This window comes from Triticum aestivum, chromosome 2B (assembly GCF_018294505.1).
Source record: "Triticum aestivum cultivar Chinese Spring chromosome 2B, IWGSC CS RefSeq v2.1, whole genome shotgun sequence".
NCBI classification, from domain to species: Eukaryota; Viridiplantae; Streptophyta; class Magnoliopsida; order Poales; family Poaceae; genus Triticum; species Triticum aestivum.
This window is the reverse complement of record NC_057798.1, coordinates 604,670,020-604,684,782: the sequence shown is the minus strand read 5'-3', so window position 1 is coordinate 604,684,782 and position 14,763 is coordinate 604,670,020. Positions and strand designations below refer to the sequence as shown.

The 14,763-nt window shown below is 54.4% G+C and overlaps 1 protein-coding gene across 1 annotated transcript; it reads left to right on the top strand.

Annotated features, from left to right (window-relative positions):
* The first annotated feature begins 1,064 nt into the window (after positions 1-1,064).
* Positions 1,065-2,634, top strand: LOC123039324 (uncharacterized). Its single transcript, XM_044462535.1, has 2 exons — positions 1,065-1,154; positions 1,767-2,634. Exons 1-2 carry the CDS (start codon positions 1,065-1,067, stop codon positions 2,409-2,411), a joined length of 735 nt encoding a protein of 244 aa, XP_044318470.1. The 3' UTR covers positions 2,412-2,634.
* Positions 2,635-14,763: the final 12,129 nt, after the last annotated feature.

Here is a 14,763-nt window from a genome sequence, read left to right as displayed (position 1 = left end):
CGAGGGATCTAATTATCATGATGAATGCGGATGGTGGAACTATCGCCCACTCGCCATATAAGTCCGTCCAAGAGCAGATTTCTGCCATGCAGAATGCTTCTGAAGGTGTATGATGCACCACCCGGACAGATTGCATTGAGGATAGATCCAAGATCATAGTAGCGAGCTTTGAGGACGCGTCGTTATCTGGTGCATCGTTATCTGGTGGACCGGAAATTCTCGGAACAAAACGCACCTCGGCTTGGCCGACTAAACCGGCGTTCCTGGCATGACCTCATGCATGGACCATGCATGGTAGCTTTGTTGGGTGAGAATGTACGCTTGGTTCGTACTCCCTCCGTTCCTAAATATTTGTATTTCTAGATATTTCAAATAGGCTACCACATATGGATGTATATAGACATATTTTAGAGAGTAGATTCATTCATTTTGCTTCTTATGTAGTCACGTGTTGAGATATCTAGAAAGACAAATATTTAGGAACGGAGGGAGTAGAAAAGAAGCAGTTGAACCAACAGCAATCAAGAAGAGGCGCACGTACGTGAACGTGACCTTGCGGCAATTTCAAGGTTTGGTTCAACTGATCATCATTTTTGCCGTGCGGTCCTCTCCACCTGCCTGTGCATGTCGAGGTGTTTCATTTCAACGCGAAATAATGAGCAGCAACAAGAAGCTTTTCTTGGTAAGTATCAGGACTGAACATGTTGGTTGTTGTTGTTGTTGTTGTTGTTCGGGTTTAGGTTAGGAACGAGGCAGAAGTAGACTAGGATATCTAGGAGGATACTTGCCACGCCATCTGTGCGTGCGTGCGTCTATCGATCCATCTATCTATCCGGAGCGTGTAGGTTGCAAGGTATGGATATGCTCTGATCCATCCGGCTTGGCCCGGGGCATCACTTCACCTCACACATCCCTCTCGACAAACCCTCGGCTGCGGACCGGAGAGGCCGGCCTCGGCGAAGCAGACACGCCGGTCGCCACCCGAACGTCGCCGTCCACGCACGCTGCCGGCCATACCTTCCTGGGAAAACCCGGGCCAACTGGCACTCGATTTCCGTTGCTGAATGGACGCGGCCTTGGACGCGAGCGGCGCAAAGATGAACACTACGGAAAACCTGCGCGAGGATGCGCACAGCGGCAACGGACGGCGCCATGTAGGTGAACGGTTGCTGTAGCGGCGAGGTGGCACGCGCAGGTGACGCTTTGGTGTGACCGCCGGGCCGTACGAGACGGGAGGAACGTACCAAGTGGTGGACACGGACACACGGTGGTTGTTTGGTCCCCTGCTCCAAAATCTAAGTGCCACTGCTTACGGAAGACACATGTGGCTCGTGTGTGCCTATACTTTGGTATGAAGCAAAGGAAATATGGCTCCGCTAATCATTGCCATTCCGGTGCCAATACCTAAAAACGGAGCTGTAGTGTACTTCTCTACAGTGTAGAACACTGCTCAAACGGGGCGCATTGGATCGTTGTTTGCTTTCCGAGTGCAAATTACTAGTAGGATACTTTGCAACGACTTCTTCCATCTGCCTGATCGCCGCTCCTACTCTCTCTTCTTTTTTTTTCTTGAGGAAAAACAACTCTCTCTTGAATAATTAATGATGACTAAACAGTATAAAGCAGTATTTTACATGCAGAATTAATTTTCTACAAAAACGAGTAGTACTGCTAAAATACCCCCCCACTAAAATCGTTGCATTAAACTATTAGTAGCAGTAACTTCACTGGAGCATTGAATTTGTGCCACAATTGGTATGTCGTAGTACTTAGTTAAAGCAAACAACCAAATTATTTCAGGGAAGAAGATAACCACCATTAATCAGCACTGCCCGGGCGCCCGGCCCCTCTCCCGAGTGGGCTCCCCGCGTTTACCAAACCGTGACAAAAGTCCGCCATGCCGAAACCACCACGTCCGTGCGCCGTTCCACGTTATAAACCGCCTCCCGCGCCCCACAGAAACTCCAGCAGCCAGGCAAGGCAACCTCCCTCTGCCCCAGACGGAAACGCACACGCTCACGAGGGCCGTGCGCTCTCTCGATCGCATGGCCGCGCCGACGACCAACCTCCGGCGCGCGGAGCTGTGCGCCGCCGCCGTGTCGGCAGCGGACGCGGCCTCGTGGTGGTGCGCGGTGGCGCTCGTCGCGCTCGTGCTGCTGGGCGCCCTCAGCGCGGAGACCGCGGACGACGACGGGGAAGGCGCCGCGGCGTACTTCCGCGGCCCGCGGCTCGGCGGCTCGGCGGCGCGGCCGTGCGACGAGGTGTACGTGGTCGGGGAAGGCGAGACGCTGCACACCATCAGCGACAAGTGCGGCGACCCGTTCATCGTGGAGAGAAACCCGCACGTGCACGACCCCGACGACGTCTTCCCGGGGCTCGTCATCGCGCTCCGGCCGACCAAGAACACCTAGGCCTTGGCCGTTTGACATGCTGCTGCTCCGTGTGCGCGCGCCGGGGTGAGCGCGGAGACCTCGAAGAGTTCTGCCGTGCTCCGTGCGCTGCTTCCTTTCGTTGGTTGCTTTGATCCTTTCCTTGTCAACTGCCCATCTTCATCTTGATGAAGTTTTCTATGAGGAGAGAAAATGGCAACTTGTATATATTAAGAGGATGATGAGAGTTTTATATGAGTACAAATTGGAAACCCCCCCCCCCCTCCTCCCCTCCCGGTCGCTCCCGCGGGCGATGCGGAGGGGAAACCCTAGCCGCCGGTAACAGGCCCCCCTCCTCCTCGACTCCTCCCTCGCCGCCGCCGGCTCGCGCTGACGGGCGAAGCCCGGCTAGCCTCGGCGGCGGCGGGGCCTTCCTTCCCCCTGCTCACTAGGGCCGACGCGGGTCGGGGTCAGCGGGCGGCGGCGTGGCGCTGGCCGAGGGCGTGACGGCGCGGCGGCGGACAACGGTGGCGGGGCCGGTGCCTGGCGGCGGCGTGTTGGGCTTGGTGTGCTCTGTTCTGCGCGGTGGCACCTGGCGTGGTGGCGGCGGCCACTGGTGGAGCGCGTCGGCCCCCCTTCGGCGGGTGGCTGATGCAGATGCAGGGTGCGCCGCTCCTGGCCGCGTGGGCGGCGGATCGGCGGCGAGCGTGGCTGGCTCCTGGGGCTTCCCCGTTTGCCCTGGGAGCAGATCTGGCGATGGTGCTTCCTCTCGGGGGATGGATTGGGGGAAAACCCTTTGGCTGTTCTCTGCGGCCACGATGCCGGCGGCGCTCCGGCGTCGTTCCCCTTCTTGAAGGCGGCTTCGCAATCCCCCCCTCGCCCTCCCTTCCTCGTCCCGGGTGAAAGCCCCAAATCTCCGGATTGGGTGGTGACGGCGCCCCGGCGTCGTTTTTCTTCTTGAAGACACCACCTTGGTGCGACGGAGTGGTGGTCGAGGCCTTGGCATGGGAGGTGGCTGCCGGATATCGTCAGTGGTGTCCATGCTCGGCCACTTGCGGTTGATGTTGGCGCCGGCGCGCGGCGTTGGCGATGCTCGGTGGTGCGGCTGCCTGGTGCGGTCGTTGTGTTTGTCGCCCCCCCCCCCCCCGGCAACCTGTTGGTCCTGGTCATGCGAGCTCAGGAGTGAGCGACTCTGCCTGTCGACGGCGTAGTGTCCTCCGATCCAGGACTAGAGGGAAGGGGGCTCTCTTCGGAGGTAGAGACGAATGGCGGACCGGATGGCTTGGCCCAAGGGGGATGACAGAGCGTGACAATCCTCCTGCAGCGGGATCTACCTCGGCTCAGCCGCGGCGTGTGTTGGCTCCTGTTCGTCGAGGGCTTCGATGTTCAAGCTTGTGCTTGGTGTATTCGAGTCTTGTTAGTGGCTCCTTTGGTATCGTGTATCTTTGCCGTTTTTAGTTTTTTTTCCTTTCTTCTTCTTTTTCTTTGAGCTTGATGTGTTGCTCGCCCCAGCATTGCGATGTGTCAATGGTGGTTTGCTTTGGAATACAAAGCGGGGGAAACCCTTTTTTGGTATGAGTACAAATTAAGTTCAATGGGCCGGCTCTAGTTCGTTTTACATCCTTTATTTACTTGTTTATTACAACAATCTTTTTTTCGGTATATTCTTACTTCTTGGAAAGACGTGGATTTTCTTTTCATTTCCCAGGATACTTCCCGTGGTTGTAACAAAGATGGCTCAACAGGAGACCTACCTACATAGTTTATGTTTGGCAAACTGTATGTATATACTTTAGTCAGACAGGTACATCAAATTAGTATAACCAGTGTGGATGATTGTAAAAGACAATATGATTTCAGTTAAATGAAATCGGTGAGGGAGCTCGTTTTATATAGGAAAAGAATTAGTATAACCAAGCCCTTCGATTCAGGTTGGAGTACACACAAGTGCTTTCTGCATGATCCAAAACGTCTTGTTAGGTTGCTAACTCACGGCAAGAAACCCAAACTCCGGAGCAAGTGGCGCTGCAACTGCAAGTGAAACCTAATAACGTAGGTACTACTCCCTCATCAAAGTTAGTATAAAGTTGGGTCATCTATTTTGGAACAGAGGGAGTAGTACCTAAGAGCCAACGCTGACCCGTAAACCTTTCGCAACCGTCTGGATTAGGCTGTCCGGACTGTGAAAGTCATCCAACGCCGACCTGTATCGGTCCATGGAGCGGTCTGGACGTGATTTCTCCCGCAAACCAGAGTCAAACATGGGGTAGGTTTACGGGACTCCGGACACACGAAACGCCCCCCCCCCCACCTACTCAAAAGGAGGGTCGAGCCCGCGTGTACCATCTCGCACTGTTTCTGCGCCAAAATCCCCCCCTCTCTTCTTTCACTCCCTGCCGCTCCCCGCCCAGTTCCTGCTCTTTTCTCCCACCCTCTCCTTCTCTCCGCCGTGGCGCATGGAACCGTTGGGGAACCTATCAGAGATGGAGGCGACAGAGGTGCCGGAGGATCCGAGCATCACGCTCGCCCGAAAGATCAGCTCGGAGACGCGGCAAAATCGTCGCGTCAAAGCGAAGGCCGCAAAGGAGGAGAAGATGAGGAAGCGTCTGGCCGCCGGTGGGCCTGGTGGTGGTGATGGTCATGGCGGACGGGGCGGTCGGCGAGGCCATGGCAGACGCCGGCAGGCGGGCGCGCCCACAGTACTGATGGCTCCGTGGCCGGAGCCTTACAAGCCTCCGTACTAGCCAACGAGGAAGAAACCGGTGACCATACCGACCCAGCCCAAGAACCGCCGAAGAAGGTTAGAAGAAATCTGCGGGGCAAGAAGTGGGAGGAGGAGAGGGCGAAGCAAGAAGGTGCGGCAGCTAAGTTGATGGAGAGGTTCGAGGAGATCTTGGCAAAGAAGGAAGAAATGCGTGAGGCGCTCGGACATCAAGGAGGGCGGAAAGCGGAGAGGTTCAAGCAGTTGATGGATGCGATGAAGAAGAAAATCAAACTCGAGGAGAGGAGGACCATGATCGAGGAGAGGAAGGCAGCGCCGAGGAGAAGAAGGTCGCGCTCGAGGAAAAGAGGGTGAAGATCGCTGCCAATGCGTAGGAGGCCAAGATGTTGACCTTGTATATCGACTCTTTGGATGTCGACGCTAGAATTATCATGCAATCCATCCGCTGTCAGATGTTGGAGCTGCAGAAATATCAGTTGGCGGCGGCGCAAGATGAGGACGTGGCGGAGGTGGAGGTGGACACGGACGTGGAGGCTGCCTGCGCGATGGCGACGACACCTCCTTGATCGGGAAGCATCTTGATGGGACGGCCAGTCCGATGGGACGAACAGCCGGTCTGATATTTTTTAGACTCGGGCATGTAAAAACTAAGCATGTTTTCGGCGCATTATGTGGATCAGCGTAGATTTGAATTTGAATTTGCTGCCGAACAGAATGGGGCTAGCGTTGAATGGCTACCTCCCGTATCCGTGTCCACGGACTGGTCCTCCCTATCTGTGAACGGATGCGAGAGGTTTTTTGCGGGTTACTATTGAAGATGTCATGTTTTCTTAGGTTTATTCTGGATGTACAATGCAATTTCGGTAGTCATTTTCCATTTCAGTTGGAAAATGCAGTCGGATGTTTGGAGTACTATAAGTGATCAAGGGGTGGTAACTCATATTACAGGAGGAAACTTTGCACAGAGTTCCATTACGATTAATGGGTGGTTTCGAGATTTTTTGTGGGCACATGCATCGCAAGTTATTTAGTCTTATGGTTCTTCATTATCCGCATATGGTCTTTTAATGTTGAGTCCAGTCGTCTCTTTTTCCTTTTCCTTTTCTGAAATGCCAGTAGCTCATATCTACCGCCCGCGAGTCCCCTTGCTACACCGCTCGGGCCCTTTTTAACGTGAGCATTAACTAGAGGCTACCCCTTGCAGGGGCCTTAAGGGGTTAGTTTTGATGCTTTAGAAATACACTTAAGTGGTGGTCGCCACATGTCACATGGTGAGTATTTTTTCTGAATTTTGTTTTCTTATTTTTTTTATGCATCTTCTCATTTTAGATGGGGTTTTCTAAGAGGTTTTTTGGCCTTGTGGGCTTCGCCCGATTTTTCCTAGGTTTTAAAGATTCTTTTGCGCGCGTTTTTTTGCTTTATGAAAAATATGCTTTCATGAGAAATGCAAATTTACTTTTTGTGGTCTGTGGAGGCACAGATTTTCTTCTGTTTAAAAAAAATTATACTTCCACAAGAAGCACATTGCTTCTCCTCAAGGCACACGAGAGGCACATTGCTTCTCCTAGGCACATATTTAATTTCAAGAGAAGCACATTTGTGCTTCTCAGAAATAGAAAAAACATGTGCTTCTACAAAGAAGCACCTATTTGCTTTTCAGGGAAGCACAAATTTGCTTCACGAGAAACATAGTGGAAAACAATTATGCTTTCATGAGATATACAGATTTGCTTCCGCAAGAAACACGCAGTTGTGCTTCCGGGAAAGGGGAAAAATTGTGCTTCCACGACAAGCACACAGATTTTGTGCTTCTCGGAAAAAGAAACTGTGCTTTCACAATAAGCAGAAATTTTCTTTTCTTGGAAGTACAGATTCTCAAAAAGATAAAAGTGAAAAGCTGCAACCATGCTTCCGCCTCCATTTTTTCTTCTTCTTTTTCCTCATTCTTTTTTTGTTGCCATTTTTTCGTCTTCATTTTGGAGGGGGGGGGGGGGTTATTGGTTTTAATTCTAGGGAAAAAATCTATCAAAACCTAATAACATGAGATCTAGTTTCTAAGATTTCGACGCAAGAATTCCAGTAGTGAAAACGGTTCGGGATTTGGATGCACAGTTCAAAAGATAAATCGTTTTCAACAAACGAATCTACAAAAAAGAAAAAGAAAAAGAAAAATACCGCAGGTTACGTCAACTTTTTTTGAGGGTTTAGCCAAATTTTATTCATCAAAAAGCAACAGAATCCGGGATACAATTCAGACCATGGGGTTGACCATACCGTATGTGGCGCCCCTGACCGAGATTAAGAGAGAATTTGACTAAACTATGTGCTTCATGATTGATAGCACGACCTTCATGTATAAAAGTACAAGTAAATAAAGACGCATTAAGTTCTATCTCCTTGATGATGGCTCCGTAGTCTCCTTTAGCTCCCTTGTTGATGTCACCAACAGCTTGCTTAGAATCTCATGAGATAACAAACTGTTGTATTTGTAAATCCGTTGCTAGGGCAAGCGCCTCTCTGCAGGCGATGACTTCTAGAGTTGCTAGATCAGAGACCCCATTGATGACTAGGGCTGAACTCCCAAGGTAGTTACTATCTCTATCCCGACACACAGCCGTTGTTGTTCCTTTGCTTCCAAACCGCACTCCAGTATCTACATGGATTTTGCAGTAACCAACTGGTGGAGCTTTTGGTCGTTGTATGTTCGCCCCCCTAGCAGCCGGTCCCCGATTAGCAACATGACTTGCCACCTCCTTCACCATAGCCAGCTCCTGGATGAAACAGTTCGCAAAAGAGTGAATATCGTGTGGGCTTTGGAACACACCTTTTCATGGATAGCTTTTCGTCTAGCTGCCTAGATTGCCCATAGTGTCATCACAAGCGTCACAAAAAGCTCATGAGTAAGTGATTGCATGTGTGTGAAAAGCCACTGCTTCGCATTAGGTTCCGTGCTCGACGCAATCGTTTGTCCCAATTCCTCATCCACTAACGCCCACGTGCATCTAGACATCGTGTAGTCCACGAGCGAGTGACGCCAAGAGTCTGGGGCTCCGCAGGTGCTGCATGAGCTCGAATCTGCCATATGCATGTGCGCCCTGACATTATTCGTCGGAATTGAATGTTGTGACAAACGCCATAAGAACATACGAACTTTGCTTGGGACTGTAGTATTCATAGTGTTCTCCATTCGTTTTCCTCCTTAGCCGAGTCAAAAGAGCCCACGGTTTCCTCAAGCCACACCTCCCTTCTTCGCCTAATGGCAACTAGCATGTTGTAGCAGAACGAACTGTAAAGTTTCCCTTCTTTTTGAAAAACCATCTCTGAAAGTCCGGGATATTTCTTGTACACAAGGGAATTCCCATGATCACCTTGACATCCATTGGCATAAACACTTATGTTACCCTCTGTCTATTCCATGTGATTAAAGTTATATCAATCAGTTCAAAAACCAATGTTGGTGGGTTTTGCACTATGCATCCAAATGGTCGTAGCATCTCACCTCGTGGTAGCCACTGATCTTCCAAGATTCTTGTTTCTTGACCGTTGCCAATCCTCTTAATCAATCCAAGTTTGAGGGTGTCTCGTCCCTCTATCATCGCCCGCCAGATCTGACTAGGGTGATTCCCCAACACCGCCTCAAGTATTGGTGATCCTAGATAGTATATGCTCTTGAGGATTCTAGCACTTAGGGACTCTGGATTTTGCAAGAGACGCCAGGCCTGCCTAGCTAGCATGGCCATGTTAAAGAGCTCAAAATCTTTAAAATCATCCATGCATTTTGGTTGGGTCATTGTTTTCCATGAAACCCAGTGTGGTTTACGTCGGCCCTGTTTGGATCCCCACCAGAATTTCCTAATTAGTATGTTGAGATGTTCACATAGCCCCCTTGGAAGCTTGAAACAGGACATTGAGTAGACTGGGACCGCTTGAGCCACAGCTTTCACAAGCACCTCTTTCCGAGTTGTTGACAGAGAATTTTTCGATCCATCCGTGAATCTTGCTCCATAGCCTATCCTTGAGATATTTAAAAGCACCATTCTTTGAGCCTCCTATGTCTGATGGCATGCCCAAGTACTTCTCGTTGAGAGTTTCATTTGGCACATTAAGCAGTAGTTTGATCTCTTGTCTGGTGCTTTCTGGAAGCCATTTACTGAAAAATATGGAAGATTTGGAGTAGTTGATACGTTGGCCCGTAGCCTGACAGTACATGTCCAAAACTAGGTTCACCTCGATCGCTCCCACACTATTAGCCTTGAAAGAACAACAGGCTATCATTAGCAAATAGGAGATGGTTCACCGGTGGCGCCGAGGGTGCCATTTGTAGACCATGCAGATTGGATGACTCACTTCTGGATTTTAACAGACACACATGCAGTACACCAGTTGTATGTGCATGAGAAAGTGGAGTGTATTGCAAGGGATAACCCTTAACTAGATATTTAGCTTTTTAACTAGGTAGCTTTCGACTCTCAATTGGCTCATGTGTTTGGCATGTTACCAAGAGACCTCCTATATGGCTCTTTATGCGCCAGTTTTGCCAGGCGGCGCTCACACGCAAGGTGGTTTGGGCCGGACCATTAAGCATGACACCGCTCGAACAAGCAGCTTGCTCACTTGATTGTCGCCCGGGCCGTCAGTGCCTCTGGTCGCTAGCTTCTCCGCCAGTCGCTGGGGTCCGCCGTCTGGTGGGTCCCACCGGCTACCGGGCTCTCGACAGAAAGGTAGGGCCCGCCGCTTGTGGGTCCTATCGGCTGCTCATCACTATAGCCCTGCCTCTGATGATGAGGGCTTGGTCGGGGAGAGCGTGGCTACAGTACCGCCGCTTGGTGGGCGCTCATTGTAGCCACACCCCGTCTTATCAGGTTAATGGCGCACAAACTTCAAGGGAAGGGGTGGGCCGGCTGCTGAGAGTCAGCCCCCCCTATGCCGACTGGTGAGGGCTCGCCGCCTTCTCGCATCTCACGGACAGGTAGGGCCCGCCGCCTGCAGGCCGTACCGACAACCCGACGTGGGAGCATGGCTTCCTCTGCCATGGGTGATGTCATGGGCAGCGTGGCAACAGTGCTGCGCCGGGCTAGGGATGGCCGCTCGGTACACTGCACTGTGGCCACGCTTGTTTTGGGATTCGGGGGTGACAGGCTGTACTGTAGCCACGCCCCGTCTCGTCATCGTTATGTGGGTGCAAACTTTGAGGACGCGAGGGTGGGCTGCCTGCTAGGAGTCGGCTCGCGACGGGGCCTCTCTTTGGGCCTCGCCGCCTTCTAGCAGCCGGCCGTTCGGACCAGCCGGCCTCAATAAGGCGGTCCCTTGTCTTTAATGCTTGAGGGGCACAGCTGGCCCCAATGTCTTGAGATATCATGGGTAGCAGATAGGGCTACCCATGGCCATTTACTCCAATAGTAGTCCCCGAAGTTGTTGGGGTGTCGCGGCTGAAAAGGCGAGAAGCCTCAGCAGCTTCCTACTCCGAGGGGCCGACAACTAGGAGTCGGCCGCGATCAAGCATGTCGTGTGGTGATTTCGAAGTGCGGAGGCGGGAGCTAGGTGGCACGTTTGCCGGGCGCCAGGCCAGCCGCCCGCTGACCACGTGCCACGCGGCGCTAGCCAGCCGGACCATCTTGCCAGCCCATGTGCGCGATGGGACGTCGCCGCAGGCTGGGGCCCGCCACTACTGGGCATCGGCACATGCGCGGGTCCGCTGTGGCTGAGACGGACGATTGGGGTTCCGGGGCGCAGTAAATGCACACCGTTACTGCGCGGTAAACACGAGGTCGTGGGGTCATGGGCGCAGTTAATCCAACGATCCCCACGCCCCGCCCCCTCGGCTCCGTCGCCAGGGGCTATAAGTAAGGGGGAGGGGAGTGGCAGACGCACGCGCGCCCTCCTCCCCCTTTGCCATTTCCTTCTTCTTCTCTTTGTTGCTGCCGCAGCTTGCCGCCACCAAGCCCATCCATCCCGCAACGTCGCTGCTCCGCCGCAGGCTTGCGTGTTAGTCGCCACGCCGTGCCTCTGTCGGGTTTCAAGCTCTCATGGCGCGCGAGCGAGCAAGCGCTGGCATTTGGGATGGCTCCAACGTCCACGAGCATCACCTCGATTTCCTCCGCCAAAAGCGGCGGCTACCTGACAAGGGCTACGTACAGGTACACATACCGCCCAGGAGGGAGATCTCGCCGGCGCCGGAGGACGGCGAATGCTTCGTCTTCTAGTCACATTACCTTCGCGGCTTTGACCTGCCAGCGAGCAGCTTCCTCCGCTCCTTCCTCCAGTTCTAACGACTCCAGCCGCACCACCTCACGCCAAACACGGTGGTGCTGCTATCCACCTTCGTTATTCTCTGCAAGCGTTACCTCGGCATCCTCCCCACCCTCGAGCTCTGGGGGGGAATTCTTCTACACCAAGCTCGGCACTGCCACCAAGGGGAAGGCGGCTCAGTGCGGAGCCTTCGTCGTGGTGCGACATCCAGGCGTCAAGAACTGCTTCCTGGCCATCAACTTGACACAGTCGGTCAAGCTATGGCAAAAATCTTATTTCTACGTCAAGAATGTCCACCCGGCGGTGGACTTCGTCAACCTACCGGCTTATGTAGCCGGCCCGTAGGCTGAGCCCCGCACTAACTAGGCATTTCGACCGAAGACGCCATCGGCTGCCTCCTCTACCGCCATTGCCCGACTTAAGGTGATGATAGAGGCAGAGGGCCTCAAGGGGTCGGACATGTTGACTGCCTTCGTGGTGCGCCGAGTACTCCCTCTTCAAGGCCGACCTCACATGATCAGCGAGATGAGCAGGCATCGAGACTCGTGCTGGATATGCACCAGGGAGATGCGGGGCGTGGAGGTGGCCCATCTGGTGAAGTACATCTCGAACTGCAAACTCCCAGAGGCGGAGTGGCAGTTTGGCAACAACCATACTCCCCCGCGCACCCGCCGCCCGCGGTGAGTCCTCAACTCTTTTTTTCTCTTTATTTGTCGGGTTCTTCTTTGCCGCCTGATCAGTCGGTCATGATGCAGATCTTCACAATCCAGTCGGCAGCTGACGCCCTGGAGCAAGGCCACGAGTACCTGCCCGACCGGTCGGTGAGTGACGCGGACGACCCTGGCTTGGGGGCGGCCGCCTTGGAAGAAGACGACATCACGGGTAGCGGTGGCGGAGCAGGCGGCTCCAAAGGTGGAGGCGGCCTCGACGACTGGCCAGACGACGATGAGAAGGAGAACGAGCCGCGCCGTCCGTCGGTCGCCGAAAAGGCGGGCCTGAGCCCATCAGCTGTGCCGGCTGCTCGAGGCGGCGCACCAAAGCGCCGAGCCGGCTCGTTGTTGTATGGAAGCCGGCTGAAGAAACCCAAGAGCTCGGTGGCAGCGACCAGGCGGGAGGAGGCCACCGTGAAGGCGACCCGGTTTCAGAAGACCGTGAAGCAGCCCCTGATGGTGTCTGTGTAAGTGTTTGATTCCTCTCGCATCCTTTCTCCTTTCTTCTTGCAACTTCTTTATGAATTCCTTTTTATTTTGCTTGATCAGGGCCTCGCTCTCTCTTGAGCAATCCAATGCCGCCTCCGTGATTGGGATGGCGGATGGCTCCGCCAACACCTGCCATGTGGACCCGCGTGTCGAGCTCCAAGCGGTGACGGGGAAGAACACGCAGGAAGCACGCGAAGAGCGGGAGGAGGCGGAGCTACAGAGGGCGGAGGCGCCAAGGCGGCGCAGGAGAAGGCAGGCGCGACCACTAAGGCCCAGGCCGACGCCGCGGCCAAGGCCCAAGCGAACGCCGCAGCCAAGATCCAGGTGGATGTGGCCGCTAAGGCGCAAGCGGAAGAGGCCGCACGCGACCGGACTCCACGCCTTGTCATCCCCTTGCGCGCCGTGCCACCCGCACCCGAGATCCCGGCGCCAACTGGAGGAGCCGGCAACGACCAGCCGGTCATGGAGAGGGGAGCGGGCGATGTCATCATCCCGGGGGCGGAGATGCCCCCACCAGCGCCGACTGCCGAGGCCCAAAGCAACCGGCCAAACGCACCCCCGACGCTGTCGCTTGGTGGCGAGCTGGTGGTGGGGGCGACCCCTGTGGTCCGCACTCTGGCACGCGGGCGTGCGGTGAAGGCGGCTTCAGCACCACGGCAACAGGAGGTCGGAGCCGCAAGCTCGTCGTCCCCAGATGTGGAGGCCACCAGTGCTGCTCCGACGGAGTGGACGCCTGGGGGAGAAACGACTGTTCTGAACACGGCCGCACAGGACGTCTGGGCCCGGCTCCAGGCTCAGGCCACCATTCTCCAGCATTATACGCAGGAGTTCCTGGCAATGCAAGCGGCCGTCCAGGTATGTTTCTTGTTTTTGGTTATTGCAATCTTCCAAGTGGGCAAGTCAGCGCACCCGCTGGGTGTAGTCCCCGAGTTCTGGGCCGGCTACTGAGCAGGCGGCCTCGAACTTTTAAGCAGGCTTGAGTGCTGACTTGTTTTCTCTTTTGTTGTCTTCATTGCAGGATTATCACAACATCCACGCAGCTGCCTTCAACTCCCAGGTCCAGGAGCTGGCCCAGCGGACCGCTGATTTGACCGAGAGTAGGAGTAAGCACTCTGCCTTCTCTCCCTCGCGGGGGCACGTTAGTGCATACGCCGGGTGTAGTCCCCGAGATTCGAGCCGACTGTTGAGTAGTCGGGCCGGATCTCCCCGACAACTTCTTGCCTTCTTTGTTGATTGTTGTCCGTCTTTTTTTCTTGTCTTTGCAGAAGCCAACGCCACTTTGCAGGAGCAGTTGGACGAAGCCTAAACCCGCTGCGCGCCAAGGAGGAGGAGTGTAGCAACGTAGCCCAGTAGCGCGATCGTCTGGTCAAAGAGCTGGCTGACCACGCGGATCGTCACAAGGTGGCCCTCCAAAAGGCGAAGAACAGCGAGGCCAGTTTCTAGGCCGAGTTCGAGACTCAGTGCTCGAACTGGGCCGATAGGAGAGGGTACTAAACGACGGCTATAGCCGGATCAAGGACATGGTCGATGGTGAGTTGTCTTCTTCTTTCTTTCATCTACATATTGTTATATGATCTGACTTCCGGCTTCATACTTCTTTTTCCTTCTTGCGCAGAGTACTTCCCTGGTTACGTTGTTGCCGCTAGCCAGACCATCGAAGCTTGCCGTGATGAGCGAAGGCGGGATGGTACGGAGATCGCGCCCAACGCCCCTCGGTCGCTCAATGAGCAGCTTCTTGCCATCCAGGCTCGTCTCCAGCCGGCTCATCGGATGCTCCACCGGCTGCAGCGTGTCGGAGCCCAGGTGATCTCCGCCCTCTGGCCAGACGTCCAAGCTCCGTGCACCACCAGTCGGACTGCAGACTAGTTGGATGTGGCTATCAGCCGCTTCGAGGCGTGGAAGGGCTCCTCGGCCCGGGCAGGCACACGACGGGCCTTGGAGTTCGTCAAGGCGTGGTATCATGGGCTAGATCTAACCCAGTTGGCCACGTGCCGGCAGGAAGCCAATGCAGATTTGGTGGCGGTGAGGCGTGATCTTATTCAATGCGCCGCGGCGATCGCCGAGTACACTAAGACCGGCTTCTTCCCCGAGCTGTACGATGAGGGTGTTGAGGCGCTGCCGAACTGGTTCGGGCTGAACCCGGATGACGGCGAGGACTCGGTGGAGGAGATCACCTCCAGCAATGAAGGCGAGGACGAGGAGAGCGAGGATGGTGAAGACGCCG

Coding starts and splice junctions, on each gene's coding strand:
- LOC123039324 (XM_044462535.1), top strand. CDS start 1,065: ATGGACGCGGCCTTGGACGCGAGCGGCGCAAAGATGAACACTACGGAA. Junction 1,155..1,766: donor GCGGCAACGGACGGCGCCAT/GTAGGTGAACGG, acceptor GGTATGTCGTAG/TACTTAGTTAAAGCAAACAA.